Source organism: Indicator indicator, chromosome 6 (assembly GCF_027791375.1).
Source record: "Indicator indicator isolate 239-I01 chromosome 6, UM_Iind_1.1, whole genome shotgun sequence".
NCBI lineage: Eukaryota > Metazoa > Chordata > Aves > Piciformes > Indicatoridae > Indicator > Indicator indicator.
Genome location: NC_072015.1, coordinates 15,853,623 through 15,879,452, shown reverse-complemented (window position 1 = coordinate 15,879,452; position 25,830 = coordinate 15,853,623). Strand labels below are relative to the sequence as shown.

Here is a 25,830-nt window from a genome sequence, read left to right as displayed (position 1 = left end):
CAATGCAACTCACATTGACTTCAATTAATATGGAGTGAAAACAATGGGAAAAAATTGCAATGCGTTATGACATTTACTGTTCAGCATCAAACATATTTTTATAACAAAACAGAATGGTGGACACAAGAACATACCCAAACAACACACAGGCCTAAATCAATCCCTTTTCTGGATACCTTTACAAGTTAAATACATGCTTAAGTGTTACTCAGAGCAGAGATATTCACTGCCTATCAGAAACACCTCACAACATGATTTGGTTGAAAAAAATGCTATCATCAAAAGCTACCACAGTGTTATCAGAGAGTCATGATAGCTGTAAAGCTGTTGCTTTACAACCTAATTAGTTAATGGCACAGAATTTTAACTGTGTGATATTTTCTATTCTACACACACTTCTTACTGACATAAAGGTATGATCATATATATTATTTTACCTGGAATTTTATCTTTTGCCAAATGTGAGGCACAACAAACTGTTTCAAGAAGCGTTCATCTTCACTCCAGAAAAGTCGGATGTCGGGGATATCATACAGGATCATGGCCAGCCTCTCCAAACCCAAGCCAAATGCCCAGCCAATTTTTTCCTGAGCACCAGCTGCAATAAACAAACAAGATAAAAATTCAAGAGCTTAAGTTTACAACATGAAAAATTGCTGATAAAATGTTCACTATTTACCAAGAAAGAACAAAAAGGTGAAGTAGCAAGACAGAAAAAAACTACAGGTAACTGCCAAATGGAAGATCTAAAGGCTGAAGGACAGAAGTCCTAAGAAATAAGAGGACTAAGCGTGAACTCAAAAAGTACCCCCTGCTCAAACCAGTATTTATTTTGAGACCAACAAACAAACTTTGAGCTAATCTGACCTTAGAATCACACAATAACAGAATGGTGGGGGTTGGGAGGGACCTCTGGGCATCATCTAGTCCAACCTCCTTGCTAAAGGAGGTTGCCCGTGATCACAATGTTCAGGTGGGTTTGGAAACACTCCAGAGAAGGAGACTCCACTCATCTCTGAGGAGCCTGATGCAGGGCTCTGGCAACCTCACAGGAAAGTTTTTCCTCCTGTTCAGATGGAATCTTCTGGGTCCCAGTTTGTGCCCACTGCTTCATGTCCTGTTTCTGGGTACCACTGAAAAGACTCTGGCCTCATCCTCTTGCCCCTCACCCTTTACTGATTGATCAGCATTGAGAAGATACTCTCTCAGCCTGCTCTTCTCCAGATGGAACAGCTCCAGGTCTCTCAGCCTCTCCTCCTCAGAGAGATGCTCCAGTCCCTAATTCATTGATGCTCATTTAAGTACATATGATAGGAGGTGATGATTCCTCTTCCCCACATCACTGGTGATTACTGGTAGATCAGAAATGGCAAATTTCCTCTGCACTCTGCATCTTCAGCTACTTAGTCTCTGATCTCTTCTCCAACTTCTTTATGAAGCTCCAAGTCAATAGTGTTGACTTAAAGCAGCTGAAGAACTACCTTGGGGAACTCAACAAGGCTAAAGCATGCTCTGGGAAAACTGCCTACTTTACCACAGGACAGGAAGGCAAGTTGATTTAGCATGTTTTGGGACTAAGGTCATTTATAAGCAGCAGGTGCTTGTGTTAAACGAAGACCCAAGAAGCTGGCCTGCCAAAGAGCTGAAGGAGGGAATCTCACAAAGACAGCCCTGTTTTGGCTAAAACTGATGAAGCAGGGCTCCAATAACAGAAACATCCAAAGCGGATTTTGAGGGCCAGGGTGTGTGAACAAAGACCTTTGCCTAATTAACTGCAATTTTAATTTTAAGGCTGACACCCCTCAATATGCTAATGAGCAAAATTAAGTCCATGCTAAATATTAAGGACTATGTTACTCAACTTTCCTCCCAAATCATGCTAAATGTCACCTAGAAGGCAGGGACAACTAGGGTATAAAACCCACAAGAAAGACATCTCTTGGCAAGCATGCCAGGGGGCACTGCACCAGCAAGTGTGCAGGGACACCAGTACCAGTGCCAGTGGAGGAGGTGCTGCATGGGCCAGCAGCAGAGGTGCAGCGTGGCCAGCAGCAGCAGCAGGGCAGGAGAAACTGAGACAAGGATGGTCAACAGGCTGTGCTCCTTTTCCTCTACCTAAGACAGGGACACCTTTCTTGGTGAGAATTATGCCTTCAATATAGGGCTTAACTTTTGCTGCATTTCTATTTTATATTAGAGCTACTGCAAAGGTTTGGGCCTCTGACTCTGCTGGATGTTACCCAGGATTTATTAACCTGAGATCATTGTGCAATCAGTGAATTTATGACTGGCAATCCCAAACCAGTTGTATCTATCATTTTGAACAATTAAACCATATGTTTGCTTTAACTTTGTGAAGCTGTGAAGTCCTTATTGGAGCACTGGAAAAGAGAGGAGTTAACTTTGTCAAATAGTTTCAGTAAGAGTCCTGGAATCTGAGACAGGCAGACATCAGGATCTTACCCTTAACATGACACATGATTCTAAACATATCTCTGGTTGGAAATGACCAGGTGGCTTAGAAGTTAAACCACACCATTGAGCGAGAAAGCAACCCAGATCTTTTCACAGCACACATATATGCTTAGATACACTCAACTATCAACAAAGTCAATTGAGTGCAAGCCAACATGACAGAAAAGGTGAACACAGAATAGCTTAACGTGTGTCAAAAACCAGGTTGAGGTTCTGACGAGGAGACCTGGCCAAAGTGGCAGATTCCAACAACCTGGTGGGATAACCAAAGCAGCACAGCTTGAAAAGGACACAGCCCAAAGGACAAAGCTTTCCTGACATGTGAGCATTCCCCAAACAGCCCTCCAAGGGTTATACACTGCCAGGCTCCTGTTGCCTCACATGAAAAACTTGACTACACACCAAGTACACACTTGCCTTAAGTACATGTCAGGCAGCCAAAGATGGAAAAGGAAAGGATAAAGCAGCTTGACTGTGTCTTACAGGGGAGCTCAAGAGCTCTCACCTTCTTTGAAAAGTCCTATCTCTCTGTGCTGCTCTTAAGCTTTAAGCCCAAATGGATGTTTACACTTAAATGCAGACCAGTCAAGCCATTCTCCAAAAAACACTTGTTAACTGAAAGTTAAATTTGAACAGCCAGAATGGGAAGCTTCACAATTACCAACAAGTATCTGTAATGCCCTGCCTGAACTCATGGATTATATCCCACTAAATCCTCAGATCTTCATTTACCTTCTCACAGAATCACAGAATGACAGGAGTTGGAAGGGACCTCTGGAGGTCATCTAGTCCAACCTCCCTGCCAGAGCAGGTTCATCTAGAATAGATTTCAAAGGACAGCATCCAGGTGGGTTTTGAATGACTCCAGAGAGCAAGACTCCACCACCATTCTTGGCTGCCTGGTCCAGTGCTCTACCACCCTCAAAGTAAAGAAGTTCCTCCTCATGTTAACATGGAATTTTCTATGTTCAAGTTTGTGCCAGTTACTTCTTGTCCTGTCACTGGACACCACTAAAAAAAGATTGGCCCCATCCTCCTGCCCCCCGTCTGTTGGAAGCACAAATACGGGAAATAGGAAGGCATAAATGATTAGCACCCAGGTCTAAACCAGACATTGGGACTGGGTGAAGACCCAGCTGTCCCTGTTTGTGATGGGATCAAAAAGGAGTGCTGGCTGGGGCCAGGTGTGGCCCCGGCATTCTTTTTGTCTTGCTTATCACAGAAGTTAACTATTCCCAACTGCACTCAGCTTTTACTGGCTGAAGTTGATTTTTCCTGTCAGAAGATAATTTTTCCCAGCAGAAGACATCAGGTCTGAAAAGCCCATGACGAAATACTTGTGCAACCAAACAGGGGCTACAGTCTCACCTCCAGGCTTTACACAACAGAAAAACAAGGTATAAATATTAGCCCTTTTGGGAACCCAATGTGTGGATGAGAATTTGACAATGATGACCTAGGGAAAACATTGATGGGCTTTGTCCTCCTCACCCTCCTCAGAAGGGATGCCCTTTTGGTAAGTTGTGCCCTTAGTTAAGATAAGAGTGTACTTTGCCCCAGGAAATTACACATGTGAATACAATTGCATTTTCTTACAGCAGGGCAGAGATTTCTGCAGTTAAGGTGCTGTCACCAGCAATCACAGAGAATCTGTGTATAGGTTGCAAGTGTAAATAAACTGTGTTATTGGTGCATCTGACTGCTTGAATGCAACTGGACCTACAGCAAACTGGACTGTTTGTGCATCTGGTGTTGGACCTAAAATCTTGGGAAAATTATGTTGCTTTTTGTGCATCCAACTGTTCCCTTTGAAGAGAACCAGACCTACAGCAAAACTGAGCTGCCATCGTGTCTGGTGGCAGACCTAGAGCAACCCATCCCAACTGGTAGCCCTGTTAAAAGGTAAGTCCAGCCACACCTAGCCCCTCTGATCTCTGAGGACTCAGCTAGAATGCAGGGGGATTCATCTCTTACTAAATTTACCCCTCACTTCATGCAACAACACCCTTTAAGTATTTATAGGCACAGACAAGATGCCCCCTCAGTGTTCTCCAAGCTAAAAAGACCCAAGTCCATTAGCCTTTCTTCATAAGAGAGATGTTCTAGTGCCCTAATCATCTTTGTAGCCCTTTGCTATACGCTCTCAAGCAGTTCCCTGTCCTTGGGGAGCCCAGACCTGGACATAGTACTCCAGATGAGGTGTCATCAGGGCAGAGTAGAGGGGGAGGAAAAGCTCCCTTGATCTGCTTTGACACACTCTCCTTGATGCACCCCAGGATGCCATTAGTCATCTTGGCCACACCATGGCTGGCTCATGGACATCCTGTTGTCCACCAGGACTCCAAGGTCTTTCACCACAGGGCTGCTTTCAGCAGGTCAGCCACAAACTTGTACTGATACTTGGAGTTATTCCTCTGTAAGTGCAGTAGCCTACACTTGCCCTTGTGAACTTCATAAGGTTACCCTCTGCCCAACTCTAAAGCCTGTCTAGATCTCTCTGAGTGGCAGCACAGCCTTCTGATGTGTCATCCCAGTTTTGTGTCATCAGAGAACTTGCTGAGGATACACTATCCCTTCATCCATTGATGAATATGTTGAGCAGGACTGGACCCAGTACTGATCCCTGGGGAACATCACCAGTTACAGACCTCCAGCTAGACTCTGTGCCACTGACCACAACCCTCTGAGCTCTTTCAGCCAACTGTCAATCCACCCCACTGTCTGAAGATGCTGTGGGAGACAGTGTCAAAAGCCTTGGTGAAGTTAAGGTAGACAAATGCCCACTGTCCTCCCCTCATCTAAACATCCAGTCACAGCATTACAGAAGGCTATAACTGGTGAATCCATGTTGACTATTTCTGATAACCTTCATTTCGTCCACGTTTTGAAATGATGCCCAGAACAAGCTATTCCATCATCTTTCCAGGGATGGAGGTGAGGCTGACTGGCAAGCAGTTTCCTGGGTCTTTCTTCTTGACCTTTTTTGAAGACTGGAGTGACAGTGGCTTGTCTCCAGTCTCAGACACCTGACCTGCTCTCCAAGACCTTTCAAAGATGATGGAGAGAGGTCTAGCAATGTCTTCTGACAGCTTCCTCAACACTTGTGGGTGATCAAGGACTTGTGGATATCCAGTTTGTTTAATTCATCTCTAACTTGATCCTTCTCAACCAAGGGAATGTCTTCCTTCCACCAGACTTTCTCTGTTACTTCCAGGGACTGAGGCCAGCCTTAAAAGTAATGAATAAAGCAAAGAGCGGATTCACTAACTCTGTCTTCTCTGTATCCTCTGTCACTGGGTCACCTACCTCATTCACCAGTGGACCCACATTTCACTTGGTGTTCCTTTTTCTTCTGATGACTTTGAAGTAACCCTTCTTATTATTTTTTCCATCCTTAGCCAGGTTTAATTCCAAGAGGGCCCTAGGTTTTCTTGTGGCATTCCCACATCCTATGACAGTGTTCCCATATTCCTCCCAAGTGGACAGTCCTTTTTTCACACACTGTGAACTTCCTTCTTCCATTTGAGTTTTCACAGAAACTCCTTGCTCATACATGCAGGTCTCTTGCCACCCCTGCTTGATTTTTCAGCCAAGGGAACACAATTCACTCCCTATCTTCTAGAGCCCTAACTCATAAGATTCGTCCAAAGAGGTCTCTGAAGAGTTCCAAGTTGTCTCTCCTGAAGTCCAGGGTTGTGATCCTACTTACTACCCTACTTCCTTGCACAATCCTGAACTCCACCATCTCAGGGTCACTGCAGCCAAGGCTGCCCTCAGCCTTCATATCACCAGACAGACCTTCTTTGTTCATTAGCACAAGGTCCAGCAGTGCATCTCTCCTCACAGGGTTCTCCACCATCTGTGTCAAAAAGTTATCATCAGTGATCTGCAGGAACCTCCTGGACTCTTTGTGCCTCGCTGTGTTGTCTTTCCAGCAAATATCAGGGTAGTTAAATTCCCCATTACAATCAGGGCATGTGACTGCAAGGCTACTTTCAACTGTCTGTAGAAGGCCTCATCACTTTCCTCTTGCTCATCAGGTGGCCGCTACAACATCATCCATATTAGTCTGACTCTTAATTCTTACCCATACACTTTCTCAAGGAGTATGAGACAGAACATTTTGCACCGTACAAGATTTGCAAGATGTATTGTGTAATAGGTACAGGCTGACAAAACTTTTTTGTTATACACTTTGGTCACACTTGTTTTATAGCTAAGCTGGCTTTTATTTAACAATTTTCTCTAGTCCTGTAAAGCTGCCAAGAAAGAAATCTTTCAATAAAGCCTAAAATTGTCTTAAAATTGTTGTACTCAGCAGTTACTGAGAAGTGAAAATTAAATTTTGATCTTGGACTTAGGCAAAGTCAGGAGCATACAAAAGCCTGCATAAGAGGTGTGCTTCACCAAGTGGCTAAAAATGAATATACACAAAGCACATGTAGCTGAAAGCTGGGATGAGTTCCAAAAGCAAAGACTTGAATTTGATCTCCTGCTTTCAGCTGAAATCTATTCATGGAGAAAATTGAGGAACTAAACTGGTGGGAAGAGGAGTGAACAGATTCTCAAGGATATATAGACCACATCATGCTTTATAAAACAAATCAGTGCTTTCAACTGTGTGGAAAGTAAGGCATAGACATAATGAACATGTGACTTGACACAAGCCATGAGAAATTTCTAAAACAAAGACCTATGCCCACATTTAAACTTTATGTGATTAATGGACAGCTTATGAACAAGGCCTTGAAAAACAGCTTCTGCAAATTCTTAAACACCTGGGGATGTTTAAGAAAAGACTGGATGAGGCATCTAGTGCCATGGTCTAGTTGATTAGTTAGGGTTGGACTTGATGATCTTGGAGGTCTCTTCCAACCTGGTTGATTCTGTGATTCTGTGAATATTGCTAGAGACTAGAAATGCAATTCTACATGAGGTCTGCAGCAACAAAGCAAACCATGTCTACCTGTATAAAAATAAACCATTTAAAATTATTTCCTGTTTGAGGAAAATTCCTGTATGTTGGGAGTCAAAGGTTTTACACAGAAAAAAGAATACTATGGTGTGAGTCTAATATAGAAGAACTTCCAGAAGTGCAAGGTCAGGTGTCTGGGGTGTTAAGCAACCAAAGCCAAAAAGCTTGCTGAAGTTTCTTTCTGAACATCTCTCTTCAGAACAAAAAAACAATTCCAAACTGTCCTGTTATTCTCTAACTCCATTAAACTGATGTATTCAGGCTCTCGTGTGCAATTCAGTTTAAATTAGCTCCTGAAAAAGGTTTGGCTTTCAGACTGTGCATGCTAAGTAAGCCACTCCTCAAGAACTCAAGAGAAGAAGTAAACATTCAATTATGCCTGTTTTGTGGAATAAAAGAACAACTTTTTCTAAATCTCACACGTGGAATAGTTTTCTAATGATAACAGCCACTTTGAGACCACAACTTTGTCTCCTGGGTCAGACTGATCTGTTCTGTCTGCTCCACTTGAAAAATAAGTGAAAAAAATGTAAAGGCTTTGATTGAGATTTTAATATGTATGCTTATTTTGTTTCATCATCAAAATACCTGGGTATATACTAAAGGAACAGCCTGTTATAAACATTTATACCCAGGGAAGCCATCCACTGGTTTCATCTCTCTTCTTATATGTAATTCACACACATTCTACCTTTTCACCAGTATTTCACCAGGCCAAATATCTGCAAACATATAGGGAGAAATGGATGACTGGAGCAGAAGAGGACAGGAAAACTAGATGAGCAAAAAGAGGAAAGACTAACCCAAAGCATCATCAAGGAGGAATATTCCCACCTTGAACTGATACTTTAAGTTTCTGGGTTTTTTTATCTTTCTGCCCCTAACATTCCTCAGTCCTCCTCCCATGCTCCTTTCCACTTTGCTACCTTTGCACTTCTCCCATTCCCACATGACCTCCTAAGCATCCATAACAAAATCGATGACAAAAACAGAATCTTACTTAAAACTTCAGACAGGTTTTTTTTCTAACCATGCATTGCAGTTAACCTGCAACCTTTCAAATTATATCAGATAAAGCAGATAAAACTCCCAAGGGCAATACAAGATATTAGTCATCAGCTACAAGTACTTTTATGATGTATGGTCTACCTTTTTCTCTGTACTTCAACCTACAGAGCTGAGCAAAGAGCTTCCTTAGTTTTTGAGAGATCTTTTTTACTTTCTCCTTGTAGATCTCAAGACCAGACGTTCTTCATGGATGACAGTGCAATTTCCTGTCCTAAGTCCTGACCAAGTCTACAGTACAGTTCAGAAATTCAGTTGTGTATTTTATTTCTTCACAGGTAGAACTACAGCTGATCAAATATTAATTATATATTAATATATATATAGTATATATTAATTGCCCTCAGATGCAAATCCTTTAGCAAAGTTTCACCAATATGAAACTTGACTCTTCAGTGTCTTACAAGAAGGTTTTTGTTCAAGAACAACAGGCAGAGCAAGGAAGAACACAAATGCAATGCAGTCTTCCAGGGAATAAGAAATCCTTAAACATCAGAGAATCCCAGCATGGTGAGGGTTGGAAGAGACCTCTGGAGAGGTCCAACATCCCTGCTAAAGCAGAGTTGCCCAGAGCAGGTTGCCCAGGATTGTAGCATTCAGGCAGATTTGGAATCTCTCCAGAAAAGGAGACTCCACAGCCTCTCTGGGCAGCCTGGCCCAGTGCTCCAGCACCCTCACAGCACAGAAGCTTTTCCTCATGTTCAGATGGAACTGCCTGTTGCCAGGCACGACTGAAAAGAGTCTGGCCCCATTCTGTTGACACTCATCCTTTAAACAGTGATTAGCATTGAGAAGATCTCTCAGTCCGCTCTTCTCCAGGCTAAACAGCCCCAGGTCTCTCAGCCTTTCCTCCTCAAAGAGATGTTCCAGTGCCCTCAGCACCTTTGTAGCCTCCCCTGGACTCTATCCAGTAGTTTGTTGGCTCTCGAACTGGGAAGTTCTTGAACTGGACACAAAACCCAATTGTGGCCTCAGTAGGTAGAGCAGAGAAGGAAAACTTCCCCCAACCTGCTGGCCATGCTCTTAATGTATCCCAGGAGACAGTCAGCTTTTTTTTCCACAAGAGCACACTGCTGGCTCAAGATTAAGTTTTGTCCACAAGAACAGCTTGAAATGACAACAGTTTTATCTACCTTTGAAGGAAGACAAATTTTCCTTAGAAAAGATACTCAAAGATTGCCACATAAAACACTCCAACTTCCAAAACTGCCTGAAAAAAAAAATCATCTCCCTTTTATATTCATATAAACTCTCAATTATAAGTATTTTTTGTATGTGCAATAACAGTATACAGAATGACTCTACCAAGCTTATAACTGTATTACACTGACTCATAAGAATGTGAGGATAGCAACAGAGTATCTCCATCTTTCAGTTTTCTATCAACCAAGAAATGGCCCACAAAAGTGAGCATTAACACAACACTTGGTGTTTTAATGAACCATTCAAATAATCTGAGATGCTATAATTAAGGTGCCTAAGGAACACTAAGATGCTCTCATCTTAGAAATACATTATGATACTCTCTTCAATGAGTCAAACAAGCATTGATTCTTCCGTGAGACTTTGCTCTGTTCAGCACAGAGAAATGACAGTGGTTAAGCATCCCTGCTTGTGTTCCTTGTGTTGCTGAACATGGAAGCCAAGTGCTCTATCCACTGAGTAAAATACAGGCAGAACTCTGAAGACACATTCTTTCTTCTATGAGCTTCCCAATGAAGCATTCAGGGCCACAATAATTGAAGGCTTGAAAAATGTTAAGGAGTTATTTTCCCTTCTTCCATTTCTTCCCTTCTCATTGAGGGAGTGCTGCTGTTTGCTATATTGCAGACTGGGAAAATGGGAACAGAGACTTAAAGATAAAAAACATCTATTAAATTTGCCTGAGACACACAGGACCTGATGTTTCTGAGCATGGTATTTGATATGTCAAGTACACCTCCCAGTTACTACAGCTGCAAATTTGAGCACTCAACATTTTCACAGATCAGATCCCATGGTGTAAAGTCAGACACCGACACAACAAAAAGCACACAACAGCCACATGTTGAAACGTTCATTAGGAGACGTTTCTACACTTAACTAAGAACTTTCTCACACAGGAAGGATGAAAATTGTATAATGGTAGGGGCTGAAAGGGACCTTTGGGCATCATCTAGTCCAACCTCCCTGCTAAAGCAGTCACACACAGCAGGTAGCCCAGGACCACAATGGCCAGGCAGGTTTGGAATCTCTCCAGAGAAGGAGACTCCACAACCTCTCTAGGCAGAATGGTCCAGGGCACCAGCACACTCACAGCAAAGTTTTTCCTCCTGTTCACATAGAACCTCCAGAGTTCCAGGTTGTGCCTGTTGCCCCTTGTCCTGTTGGTGAGTACCACTTCAAGGAGCCTGGCCCCATCCTCTTGACCCCTGCCTTTTAGATATTGCTCAACATTGAGAGGATCCCCTCTCAGTCTGCTCTTCTCCAGGCTAAAGAGCCCCAGGTCTGTCAGCGTTTCCTCCTCCAAGAGATGCTCCAGTCTCCTCATCATCTTCATAGCCTCTGCTGGATTTGTGTCTCTTAAACAGGGTAAATATCACATGGTGGGGGCACAGAGGACAGACCGCTTGCTTGGTGGGAAAAGAGAAACACACTCAAGTGTGTAAGGGAGGGGTGGGTAGCAGAGCACCTCAGCAGGAAAGCTCCAGGTTTGCAAGTTTTGTAATCTCCTTGGGAACTATACAAATGGAAACATAAACGAAAGGTTACTGTGTTGATTACATGGGATTTTAATGTGCTGATAAAATATTTAAATGAATTAACAGAGAGGACTATTCATCCATGTTTCTTTCTGGAGGAATGAATATATTAAGAAAAATAATTTATCTTGCTCAGCTGAAAAACTGCAATTTAAAGCCCCTTGTTAAAGAGATTCCTTTCTCAAAAATGTCTCCAGTTCTCCAGCTAATGGTCCTTTTTCCACAGTTGGCAATTAGTCTGTTGTTATGCACCAGACTTCATTTTGGAAAGGTAATGAAACTGACATTTAAAGAAATGAATGGAAAAAAAGAAGTGTTAGATCCTCTAATTTTATAATTCCTAAGTAATGACAATTAATGAAATACTATTTTCCACTGGGAATTTTTCTAGGCAAAGGATAAAGGGGCTGCTAGGCTTTTAAGATTTACTCTCCTATTCAAACTGTGCCTTTCACAGCTATCAGAAATATAATTAAAAGAAGACACTTCCTAGAAAATAAACCTACAGATAGTTTTTAATTACATCTTGCTTCCTTTCCAGTTTGAAAGTTGACAGCAATTGCTAGAGAAATTGCCAGCTGTGTCTGGTGATTTCTGCCCTGCACTCACTTAGAGAAGCCCATCTTGACTATCAGTCCCACTTGTCAATAGAGTAGAATCTGAAGTATATTAACATTTAGTTTTACAGGACAGATACTAATTGGGTTGTTATTTTGTCACTAAGTAAATTTTCAGTGACCTTTCCAAAAAAGAAATAGCAAGCTGACAGAAACAGTTTCTTCTTGGCTTCCTCCATTGTATCTACACCAAAATTCTTCAGTAAGAGTATTTGTAAATATGAATTGTATCAGCATAGCTATGGATGAAGATTGCATTAGCCCAAATCACAGCATCACAGAATTGTCAGGCTTGGAAGGGACCTCAAAGATCATTCAGTCCAACCCCCCTGCCACAGGTAGGGACACCTCACACTAGGTTGTAATCACACTGCACTCCACCATCATATTCTTGACACCCTTCCCTCCAGCAGTTTGGCTAAAGACAACATAAACCCACAGGGTCACTTCAGAAGCTGTCAGGGCTAGCTCCAGGAGCATTCTGCCTCTCTTTCCTGAAAGTAAGGGAAGATCTGGAGTCAGTTAGTTTGTTCTCCCGAAAGTGATAGACATGAAGAAACAGCCTCAAGTTGCGGCAGGGAAGGTTTAGTTTAGACATTAGGAAAAATTTCTTCTGTGAAAGGGTTGTCAAGGCCTGGAGCAGGCTGCCCTGAGAATTGGTGGAGTTATCATTCCTGGAAGGATTTAAAAGCTACGTAGATGTGGTGCTGAATGATATTGTTTAGTGGCAGTGCTGAGTTAAGAGTTGGACTTGATGATCTTAAAGGTCTCTTCCAACTAAAACATTTCTACGATTCTAAGATTGAAAAGAAATGGGTAGGAAACAGGAGAAATTAAAAGTTGGAGCACAGGGACAGAGCAACATCTTCACTGGGTTTATAAACATGGTGGGACATCTCACTTGAATGGAGTGAGATGGGTAGAGAGAGCTTTAAAACCTGAGTAACAAAATCCTGGGCAACCTGTTCTGCTTGGGACTTGCTTCAGTCAGGAGGCTGGACTACAGACCTCTGCAGGTGCCCTGTGATTTACACAACTCTGTGTTTGTGACTTTGTCTGTCTGTGTACGTGTAATTCTTTATAGGAAAATTGTGCTCCATCTTTGCTAAGGACAAATTTTCAACTGGGAAAAGCCCTGAAATATTAATCTCAGCAGAAAGCCTTGTAGAGAAAATAGTTGGACTTGGTGTGAAAGGTCTTTTCCAGTCTAAATGATTCTGTGATTTATAGATATTACATAGGATTTGAGAGGGCTTAAAAAAATAAAAGGAGCCTGAAAGACTGTATCATTACAGTGCCAAAAAGAGATGGGAGGTAGAATGTGACAGTGTGATATTCTTTCTCAGCAGATGACATTTTAAAGAAACACACTCTCAGGTCATTTACATGCAAAGTCCTTGTCAGTTCTTGCTGCAGCAAATGGTTAAATGTCTAATTTGGGGTAAACAAACTGCATGCTTTCTACATGGCAGCATTTTAAGTAGGATCTTCAGCTTACTCTCCTCATGAAACTACAATCAGAAGGACTTCTATAAATGTCACTTGTCATTTATGGAGTATTTCATCATTTCAAGGCATGGTAGACAACCTATTAATATTTAACACAGAGCTTGGGATTATGGCACCATTTCCGATGAAAAAGAAAGAAGGGCTCCAACACCTCCTTTAAGAAGAGATGCCTGATTTCTGGGTGCTCATATTTGGGCTTTGGAGGATTGCAGACCTATCAAGGTCCTGCCACCCAGGATATGCAAACTGGCTATCGATTTATGATACATTTGAAGAACTCTGAGTCTTCCAATCCATCACTCCATAGGATCGTTTTTAAACAACAAAACTCCACACACCCACACTCACAAATCACTTTAAGAATACTGTAGTTGGATGCTTAAAGTTGACAAAATCAAACCAGGAGATTTTAGGAATTCTCACAAATTAAAGACACAACATGTCTAATTATATAAAACCCTAAATTTTGCAATGGATTAGCCAACACGGTGAAATGCTGAGCTTCATATCCTGCAATATTAATGTAGTCACTGTAAATCATATTAAATATCAACTTTTGCCTTCTTTTTTTTTGAGCTTTACACATAATTATTTGGATTTCAGTTTAGTATTTTGAAAAGCAGAAACCTCTGCTAGGAATACAGTATGTTACACCTTGATATAAGTAACTCATTCAAATCAAATAGACCCTGATGAAAACAAACAAAAAAAAATCCAGGTGCTCTTGGCTGTTTCAGCAACCACTGCCTTGAATTTGATACTACAGTTTCATTAGTGTTCTAGTCCTGAAACCCTCACAGCAGTGATAGGAGCTAGATTTCTGCTGACAATAAAAAAAAAAGGCAAAAAAAAGGCATGTATTAAAAAAAAAAATCAAATTAGAGGTCTTTGGAAGATGGCTTACCAAATAAAAAACCAAAGCAATGCTTGTTTTTGTGCTTAAATTCCCTTGATATTTCTTAAATCTTGTTATTTGTCTGTAAGAAAAGAGGAAAAAAAACCCTGCAAAGATACCCATATCCTAATTAGCAACAGCATGTCTAAGTATTTCTTTGTTACTTGGAAGCTGGACATTTCTGTGCTGTGCAGTGAGCCTGGATTGAAATTGCATACAAGAAATAGTGGGAATTCTCAAATAGCCACACAGGTACATAAACCCATCTAGACCAAAGGGGATTACAGGCTGCCACTCCTCCATTACTAATAAGGGATTGGAAAAATGATAATGCCAAGCTGAAAACTCCCCTACAAGCAGAGCTCACCATCTGGCTTGTCTCAAACCCAAAGGGAATTAAACAATAAGAGAGAATAATTTCCCAGCAGTGCTGCACCAGCACAGAGCAGGAGACAACAACCAGCCACAGCCTAGAGACTAATGTTTATGAAATATTTTTGTAACATGATTCTTTCTATTTTTTTTGCAAACATCAAGCTTTAGAGAAGTACTACAATTAATCTTGTCTTAGAAATGACAAAATTTGAGGCATACTAGTCATTTCCTCAAAGAAAGCAAATCATTAACCAAGTGAACAAGACAGGTCAGAGTTATTGATTCTTACAATTGATTTCTGAATCATGAAAACAGACTTCAACAGAAGTTTCTGTATGCTGCTCCAACTTCAGGAAGCTTTTGAACTTCCAAACGTATTACATTCTACACGATGATGCTGTGTTAACAGAATCTTAATTATACAGTTATAAATTACTTCAGCTAATCAATCACCTACTCATACTCTCCGTGAGGAATTTGTCATGACAAATTGAACACAAGTAAGAGTCCAGGAAGATCATTTAAAATTCTTAAATAGTCCATAGAGAACAACCTGGGAGTGCTGGTGGACAAGTTCACCACTAGCCAGCAGTTGCTCTTGACAATGGTCTCCTGGGGTGCATTAAGAGTGTGGCCAGCAGGCTGAGGGAAGTTTTCCTCCTCCTGTACTGTGCCCTACTCAGGCCAGCTCTGGAGTACTGGGCCCAGTTCTGGGCTTCCCAGTTCAAGAGATACGGGGAACTACTGGTGAAAGTCCAAGCAAGGGCTGCAAAGATGCTGAGGGCACTGAAACATCTATCTGGAGAAGAAAGGCTGAGAGAGCTGCGGCTGTTTAGCCTGGACAAGAGCAAACTGAGACAGGATCTTCTCGAAGCTCATCAACAGCTAAAGGGCAGGGGTCAAAAGGGTAGGGCCAGACTCCTTCTTGGTGGTACCCAGCAACAGGACAATGGACAATGGGCACAAACAGGAATCCAGAAGGTTCTTTCTGAACATGAGGAAAAAATTACTTCCTGTGAGGGTGCTAGAGCCTGGGACAAGGCTACCCAGAGAGATTGTGGAGTGTCCTTCTCTGGAGAGATTCCAAATCTGCCTGGACATTGTGATTGTGGGCAACCTGCTGTGGGTGACTCTGCTTTTGCAAGCCAGTTGGACTAGATGATCTCCAGATGATTGGTGGCTAGAAAGAAATGTTTGCAATATTTGGTTATTGCACTTGTCTGGTGTAGGTTTTTCCCATGTTTCCCTGATACAAATGTTACTGGCCATGAGACAGAAGGGCAAGATGGACCATTGATGAACTGGAGCACCAAACTAACATTCCTTCTACCATCTCGCTTTCATTAGCATGCTTTTAAAATAGACATACCCCTATGGATGGAAACCATAAAATGTTAAAAATCATTCTAGTTGCCCAGTCTGAGAGCCCAAATGTTTCATTGGCTCAAACAGTGCCACTGAGGCACGGGGTTGCACATGGCCTGGGGACGGTGCCCTGGGCCCAGGGCCTGCTGCACCAGGAGTGAAGGCAAACCGGGGGAACGTCTGGGGAAGCAGGGAGGAGCAAGGGGGCCGGAGGAAGCTGCTCTGCTTGGATCTGCTTCCCCCCCCGCCGCTCCGCACTGCCTACTCTTCATGGCTGCACAGCTCCCCATTCCCACTGGTGCCTGCATGCTTAGAGGGCTCTGCAGCAGGCAAACATGTGGTGCAGCCGCATGCCTCTAAGTACTGAAAGGCCACAATAAGGTCTCCCCAGAGCCTTCTCTTCTCCAGGCTGAACCCCAACTCTCTTCAGCTTGTCCTCACAGCAAAGGGGTTCCAGCCTTCTGATCATTTTTAGGGCCACTCTAACAGGTTGATGTGCTGAGACTCAGTATTAAATAAACTCAAGTTCCTGAGACGTGTGCACCAGTTCTTGTAATTCTCAGGTTTTTAGCTTCTGAGCACTTTTCATCATGGTTGCCTGCTTTCCCGAACAATTAAAAATGTCATTGGTCATTAAAATACAACTTGATTAATCAAGGTGTCCTTGGATAACTATCATGTGAAGTTTGCACATACATTAGCACAAGGTTTCTTTCTACAAATTGTATGTGATTCCCTCAAGTCAGATAAGACAGGATATGCTCTAAGACATACCAATGCTCAAATGAATGTAAATCCTTCCTACTTTTTGTTGCCACATTAGAAACAGAAGCTCTTCTGCTGAACAATAAGAGCAAATCACTCACAGCAGATTTCAGTATGTATTCCTTTTGAGCCCTCTAACATCAAGTGAAATAAACAGGGCTTTTCTACCCAGAAATGTATTCAGATGTTAAAATTAATTTGTGTTTTTCATAGGGAAAAAAAAAAGGCAACAGCTAGAGGAAAGTGCAAATCCTCATTTTGGATTTAAAATAAATCCTCCACATAACTATGTAACCTAGAATCAAAATTAATAGGCTTCTGGATTCATGTAAAGAAGCTCAACTCTGTAATAGGCTTGTAGTTTATGTGCAGTCAATTGGCCAGAGCTGAAACTTGCACACGAGAGGTGGAACAAAAGCACAAGATGGAAAACAGAATGAGAGGTAAATGGAAAAAAAAAAAAAACAACCAAAACGAACGAACAACAAAAAAACCCCACAAAACATTTGGACAGACTGGGCTGTATAACAAGCTCAGCTGGTGTGAATGAGTACAAAAGCTCCTCCAACACCAGTGAGCCTGTGCCAATTTAGACCAGATGCGGTCTGAGCTGTCATTAGCCAAAGGCCAAAAGAGGCAAAAAAAAAAAAAAAAAAAATAGCCCAGTTCTTATTAACTCCTATTTCCATACACTTGCACACAAAAATATATCATTGGCTTCATCACTGTTACTGCTGGTTTCAGGCAGCATAAGTAGGAGAAGATCCTAAGTGCATTTCCTCATCTACCAACTACAAAATTGCTTGAGCTATCCAACATCCTGTGACAGCATCTCAAATCAAATTCAACTAATTTCAGAATTCACTTCAGATTCCTGCTAGGATGTAATTTTTATCGGAAGTCATATGACTGGCTTTGGCAAACACCCCTAAAGAAGGACAAAAAATTCAAGGGTTGTAAGCACATAGAGCAAACCAAGAGGAGTAGAATTGGGCTAGTAGCAATCTCTTTTCCCAGGCAGGAAGATAGGAGAAAGTTTGGACTGGTTTTGTCACTCTCCAAAGTCTCAACAGATGAAGGATCCAGCCACATTAACCTAACTAGAGCACAGAGAATGTGAATTCAGTAAAATCACTACCTACATTTCTCATTTCTTCTTTTAGTTTCAGCCAGTGTTTACAATACATTTAGGCGACCCTTTCACATGAACCAAATAGCCTTTTCCTCTGCTTGTTTTGCTGCCAGAGAAACTCCAAGAATGTCCACACAGCGCACAATGGCTGAAGTGCCACACACCGCTTCTTGAACAAGCTAATTCAGCTGCCAATTCTGGTCTAGTCAGATCAAAAGGAAGCTCCAGGAAGAACAATTTATCCCAGTTCTTCCTTGCTGAGGTAAACCAGCCAGCTATGCTGCAGCTAGTCTGCTTCTGGAAAACAGATCTGGAGGATTTACTCATCTGCCAAGATTGCAGAGTCCACCTGCCTCTCCCAGTGACCCAAAACCTGGTGTGATAGTCCCCAGTCTTCTGCTCCTAATCTCAAGATATCTTAACTCGTCACTATGCCAATTTTATCAGACCAGCTGAAAATGGGAAATTCACCAGATACAATCACAGAATCACAACTGTGTACTTCTCTGGAGACTATTAAGACCCATCTGGATGTGTTCCTTTGTGACCTGTGCTAGATTCTGTGGTCCTGCTTTGGCTGAGGGGTTGGACTCAACGATCTTCAGAGGTCCCTTCCAACCCTGTGATCCTGATCATTGCTAATTTTTTAGTTCAAATTTCACAAAGACTGTGACAATAGATAGGAAAACTATCACTATTCACAGACAGGCAAACTGCAACGCCTGCCTTTGTCCATCTTCCCTCTCTTTGAATCCACAGAGTTAAAGGAATGAAGGTGAATTTGCACAACTGCACTCCAAGAAATGCACAGAAATAATTACACAGATGTAAGGTATCTGCCCTTTAACTGCTCTGTTTTCTATGGCTATAAAAAAATCCCTAAACTCTGGACAGAAATCTTCCAGAGACTACATGCAAACAGTTCCCACTCCTTCTAGCTACCCCCCAAAAAAGAAGGTACAAACTCTGCATTTGATACATGCAAAATTACTCTGCTTCATCATGTGTGCCCCGAAATGAACACAGTACTAGGAGATGCTTAGAGGAAAAAGAATGTTAGGAGGCAGGCAGATGCTATCAAGTTTGATGGTGCTTGATTGAGCCAAGAAACATACCTGTGGGTCCTCAGTATCACCAGGGAGCTCTTTCAGCTATTTGCCATGGTTGATACGTTTGCTTTAACACTTCAACAAATTTGATCTAAAAGATTAATAAAAAGTAAGACAAGTGAAAATGATCAATAAAGATTTAAGTATCCCAAAAGCTTACAGTGGTCTCTTAAGGTAGAATAAGCCCAGGTTTCACTGGTGAAAGGCAGGCACAAGGCTATCACTCACCTTGTTAAATGGTGCCTGTCAAAAAAAAACCCGCTCTGATTATTTCAGCTATAGCAGCCAAATCCATCTAGTGTTCAGTGACCATCCAGAAAGCACTTACAAGTTTCAAAGGACAGAGTTACTATGGCAAATCCTCAAGACACATACAAAAAATTATACTAATCCATTTTTATTTCCTAAGAAGTCTCTTTTGGTCTTGTACCTTAAAGCTCAGCTGAGTGGCCACAACAGTTTGTTGATGAATTCAGAGCAAAATGGTACTGAAAGGGGTATTTCTGAAGCCAATGGTAAACATTCTGCACCCAGAGCCATCCCAGTTCTGGTTTAGTAAGGTCTGATTTTACTGTCCAATAAAGTGGCTTCCAAAAGCTGTGCTTTGTCGGAGCGCAGATCCAACAAAAAGCAGCTGCACATCACAGCAGCTCTGGTTTCATCTGCCTAATGGTTTCAAAATTCAGCACATATTCACTTTGGGGCATCAGCTCAGTTACAGTTCTGTAATGAGAAGTACCCAGAAACTGGGCATCACTGAAACTGGTGATTCTCTGAGGAAGAGAACTGCAGAGACCTTGTGGGAGTAGGACCATAATAGTTTCATTATTCATTACACGCAGTAGCAGACCTGATCACAGTGGAACACATGAAGTGCCAAATGGAAAAATTCTCTGAAGAACCTCTTTGTAATGCAAAAAAATCAGACAATAGTTGAGGTGGGAAGGGACCTCTGACAAGGAAAGGCTGAGAGACCTGGGGCTATTTAGCCTGGAGAAGAGCAGACTGAGAGGGAATCTTATCAGTGCTGATCAATAGCTAAAAGGGGGTGGTGGGAAGGGGGCAAGAGCATGCAGACACTTTTTCAGTGGTGCCCAGCAACAGGACAATGGACAATGGGCACAAATGGGAATCCAGGATGTTCCATCTGGACATGAGGAAAAAAATTATTTCCTGGTGCCCTGGACAGGGCTGCCCAGAGAGGTTGTGGCATCTCGTTCTCTGGAGAGATTCCAAACCTTCCTGGATGTTGTGGTCCTGGGCAACCTGCTCTGAGTGACTCTGTTTTTGCAGGCAAGTTGGACTAGATAAGCTCCAGATAATACCTGGCTAGAAAGAAACATCTGCAATATTTGGTTACTCTATTTGTCTACTGCATATTTTTCCCATGTTTCTCTGATAAAAATATTGCTGGGCCACAAAACAGACCAGTGAAACAGACCACTGCTCAGTTGGAGCACCAAATTAATTAACTGTGGTAGTTTTAGGCTATGCCTTTAACATTTTTTCACAGATCTTGAACAGAAAGTGGTAAAATGTAAATAAATCACTATTGAGTGTAAAAAGGAAAATAACGATGTTCTAAACACTCCCATTGGAAGAGATAAAGGACTTAAACTAGTTGCACAAAACAATCTATCTCTCTTCTCGCTTCATCGGGCTGGAAGATACTAACTGGGTCTGCTTGACCTTGGCTGCATTGTTCTGGCTAAGTCTAACAAAATATTGCTCTGCTCCTTTCTCTTGTCCCTTTTTGTGGGTAAGGTGGGGGGGGGCAGTGAGGGAAAATCTATTAGCTTCCTCTGGTCTTTGGCCAAGGAGGTCCTTGTACTGTTTATCAATTGTAAATACCTGTAAATATTGTAAATACTGTATATTTTGTACATATTCATTGCATTTCATTGTAGATTGTAGTTTTCCTTGTAAATACAGCAATTTAATGTTGGGGGGGTGGAATTTCAACCCACCACACAAACTTCCCTTACATCATATCTTTTTCATTATGATCCTGGGCAACCTGCTGGGGGTTTGGACTAGGTGATCTCCAGAGGTCCCTTCCAACCCTCACCACACTGGGATTCGGTAGTTCTGTGATATGCATGTTGATTAATACATCTGAAATGTATTTCCTCATTTATGCAACAGAATGGTGGGGTTTTCCCTACAAAGAAAGCTCCTCCACTGACACTCACAAAGGCGGTAATATTTTAGGAAGTTACTATTACACTAAGAGCAGTAGAGACTGTCTTGTGTTTTCTTGTTCACAGCTTTATAATTAACAAAGTGAAAATGTAGGCTGTTATGTTTGATGGAAGTTTCCCCAGAGAGATCAAATAATCTAAAGCAGCAACAGCTTTCTATAATTCTGAATATAATTACAAGAGTGAATTTCTTTTTATGGCATAAACAGTCTCAGTTAAGTAGATGGATCTTTGTGGTTGCCACTTGCACTCCTAAGGGCACCTGCATGGAAGTCAAGCTGCTCTCTGCTACATCGCAGGATGGTTGCTAAATTATTACTGTTTACTCATGTCATATTAACAAATGTTTGTTTATAGGTAGAGGTACTTTATCATCAATATTGTCATGCTGAATCTGGAATCAGTGCTGCAGATTTAAGGAGAGATCATGATCAGAATTCAAGGGCAGATCAAACTCCTCTACAGAAACACAGTTTTTTCCAAAATTTGGCCCTTCATAATGTAAAAAAAAAACCAACCCCAATAATATAAATACTTGCTATGTTTAGTAGAGTTGACTGTGCTCATATATACACAACAATGCACATTTTTCTATTTACCTAGATGTGGACACGTGCACACACCACACAAAGACACAATCTTTCCAAACTAGTATTTTCAGAGTTCTAAAGAAAAAGCTTTTTCAGCCCAAACACCTGAGAAGAACTAAACATGCTGATGAATCACACTACTTCCACTTGGGGACAAGGCTTCCAAGAGGTACCCTAGAAAATAACAATACAGTGTAATAGCTGGAAGGAGCAGCCTGAAGTATAATGCCAAGAAAATAACACATACCTCCTCTCTTTTCCTGATGGCCTAGAGGACTGCTAAACCAGACCATGCCACGAGCTTTTGAAGTACAAGTTGTGGCTGCTACAAAGCAAGAAAGTTGTGCCAGCATATCTTCCCCTAGTGCTACAGGGGCATATGCTTCTTCAATACACAGGACCAACATCAAAGGGCTCAACATCTGCTATGGTTGTGGATACCAGAGAAGCTCCTCTCAGCCTGTAGCTCCTCAGCAAGACAGAATTTTCTACCCCAGCCACACACAGCTCTTTTTTTCCCACCACAATTCCCTCTCACATAGAAAAATCTTCCTACACAAATAATTTTTATGCTTTGAACAACCTTCCACCTGGAAACTCCATCACCTGCCCTTCTGTTGACTCCAGTGTTTTCTCTCTAAGGACCCTAGAGACCCACCTAAACCCAAACTGCTGTCTGGACAGTGGTGGTGACTGTTAGCAACACATATTGGAAACACAAGCATTAGATAACTGTACATTACTGTTTTGCTTGGTCCTTCCACACTTTGGCCATCAGGTACATCATGAAATTGAGGATGGATAATGAACTTACTTCTTTTTGAGGACGTTACATGACAGCTCTTGAGACACCCAGGATTTTCGAACATGCACAAACCTTTCTTCATCCACTCCACAGAATCATTAAGGTTGGAAAATATCTCCAACTGTTAACCTAATACTGTGAAGTCCACCATGAAACCATGTCCCTCAGCACCATATCTACATGTTTTATGAACACTTCCAGGGATGGTGTCTCTACCACTTCTTTGGGCAGCCTGTTCCTGAGATGAGGCTCAGACTGACAGGTCTGTAATTCCCAGGTCCTCCTTTCTACCATTCTTAAAAATGAGTGTAATATTTCCCTTCTTCCAGTCACGTGGGACTTTACCTGACTGCTACAACTTTTCAAATATCATGGAGAGTGGCTTTGTGGCTGCATCAGCCAATTCTCTCAGGACTCTGAGATGCATCTCATCAGGTCTCACATACTTGTGAATAGGTTCCTCAGGTGGTTACAAACCACTTACAGTGGGAAGGACTTTATCCCCCGGTCCTTGTCCTGTGGTCCTTCAGCTTGGGAGGAGTGAGTAAAGAGGTTGCCAGTAAGGATCGAAGCATAAAATGTGTTGAGAGCCTAAGCCTTCTCCTTGTCTGTTATTACTAACTCGACACTCCTGCTTATAAGAGGGTACTTTTTCTTTAAATTTTCTTGTTGACGTATCTGTAGAAGCACTTCTTGTTATTCTTTGCATCCTTTGCCAAGTTTTAGCTCCAGCTGTGCCCTGGCCTTCCTGACCTCATCCCTACACAACTGGGCAGTATCCCTATACTCAGGAATACCAAGATATCTGTTCCTGCCAGAGCTGTCTTGTGCAATTCCTTCTTTTATTTTATTTTACCAGCAAGTTCTCATTCAGCTATGCTGCTCTCTTCCCTTCCTTGCCTGATTTCTTACACCTGAGGATCAAAAGATCTTATGCTTTATGGGACGTGTCTTTAAAGGTCTGTCAGCTCTTTTCTGCTCCCTTGTCCCTGAGGACCGTTTCCCAGGGAATCTTATTGACTAATAACTCCCTGAAGAGATTAAAATTTGCTTTCCTAAAAATTCAGGGTCCTGACTCTGGTCTGTGTCTGACTTGTATCCTTTACAACTGGAGAACTCCATCAGTACATGATCACCGCAGCATCTACTTCCTGTCCATAAGCTTTAGACTTGCTTGTGGCCCTTCTTTAGGGACATCTCTTCACACTCCCTTGATTTCTTAATGTAAAGGGCAACATCTCCTCTCCTCCTTCATGTCCTGTTCCTTCTGAAGAGCTTGTAGCTGTCAATAACCACACTCCAGTCACAGGATTCATTTCAACAAGTATAAGTAATGGCCAATATATCATAGCTTTCCATCAGCACACTGGCTTCCAACTCCTCCTTTGTATTTGTTTGTTTGCTGCTCATGCTGTGTGCATTTTACATAGAGGCACTTCGGCTGGTTTCTTAGAGAAACACCCTTTAATTCCCTTAAGGTGTTTCACCAATGTTTCCCTATTGGCTCCTACTACCCCAGGAACCCCCAGCTAATCTCCATCAGACTTTGACTGTGATGCAGGTGTCTCCATCATGCCTCAGGACAACAGGTTAAAGGCCCTTACTAGCACTAGTTAGTGTAGGCAAGCTGTTCTAGTACTCAACCATCGTCGCAGTAAAAAGGGTTTTTTCTTATGTTTAAGTGGCACTTCCTGTATTAAAGTTTGTGCGTAGTGTGTCTCCTCCCATCACTGGACACCACTGAGAAGAGTCTGGCTCTATTTTCTTTACTCTTCCCCATCAGATATTTATATATACTGAGAAGATCCCCCTGAGCATTCTGTCTTCTCAAGATTCTTCCCTCATGACAGATGCTCCAAGTCTTTACTCACTTCTGTGGCCCTTTGCTGGACTGAGGCCAGTATGTCCATCTCTTTCTTGTACTGAGGAGCACAGGCATGAACACAAATCTCCAGGTGTGTCTTTACTAGTGCTGAGCAGAGGACAAGGATCAAAAAGGACCAAAAGATGGCCCTAGACAGATTTGTGATGGCTCTTCAGTCAAAGAGTGTTTCACATTTTTCCTAAACTCAACACCTGTCAGGAATGCAATGTAAGACTCACTCTGCCAATATATATGCAAGACAGGATACAAAGAGGAATATCAGAATCTGACACTGCTTGTGACAGACATGAAATATTCAACACCAGAAGCTGCCTTCTTCCACTGTGAAGCTTGAGAAAGAGGTCCTGATTATTGCTTACTGGTGGAGCTTTTTCCCCACAAATGTGGTATCACATAATAGCATCATACCAATGCACAAACCCACTATAACTTTGGTTGGATCAAGGAGACATCCCAGAAGTATGAAAGCCCACTGCGATGAGCAAGTTGTTTGGAACTGCTACTTCATCAACTCATAGAAATCAGGAGAGAGAAAACTACAAGTGTTAATATAGAAACACTGGACTGGGAAGAAGAATTGAAAATAGATAATACAATAAATCAGACTCAATTCTGACAAGTCATCTTTTTTTTTTTTGTCTTGGGGTGTTAGAACAAGTTTTCTCCTGAACTAATGCTGAGGGTTTACTCAGGCAAGTGTTCTTACTGATGGAACAAACACTACTTCGAAAAATATGCGTTGTTCTGGTTATAGTCGAACATTTATGTTTGAGGTAGATGATATTAAAGGTCTTTTCCAATTGAAATGATTCTATGATTTATGCCTTCATTGAAGGAACTATGGGAAACATATAGAAGATCAAAGGAAATCTTCGATGTCTTTCTGATTGTCTTTGGAGTTTCAGAGCATGCCTCCCTTAATTACCTACTAATTTTAGAAACCTCTTTAATGTAATGATTTTGCTGATGGCAGCATGCGTGGAACTATACTAAGCTTGAAAATTCATCTCTTTGATGAATGAAAGGAGAGCCTGAAGTGCTAATTCCTCCAGCACTCTTTTTTTCTCATTTACCATTCTTCAAGAAGCTGACTGAACGGTAGCTAGGAAAAATGTAGTTGTATCACTGTGATTCATATTCAGGAAGAGGTTGTGGAATAACAGCTTGCTTTACACATGCTATTGTTTTATTAACAATTAATTAAGCTCTCTTCAATCTGGGAGTTCCTTTATAACTCCAGCCCTTTGCCAGTACAAAAGAAACTTTTTTTGCTTGTGACAACACAAAAACAGTCAGGCCCTTTCTATGTGCCTGTGTTCACAAATG

At 41.8% G+C, this 25,830-nt stretch overlaps 1 protein-coding gene across 1 annotated transcript in view; it reads right to left on the bottom strand.

The window, feature by feature from the left end:
* FARS2 (phenylalanyl-tRNA synthetase 2, mitochondrial) overlaps positions 1 to 25,830 on the bottom strand; it is a 210,816-nt gene that overhangs the window by 91,056 nt on the left and 93,930 nt on the right. Inside the window, exon 5 of the mRNA XM_054381749.1 lies at positions 438 to 598. Coding sequence (XP_054237724.1) covers positions 438 to 598 — 161 coding nt within the window. The remainder of the gene's footprint in view (positions 1 to 437; positions 599 to 25,830) is intronic.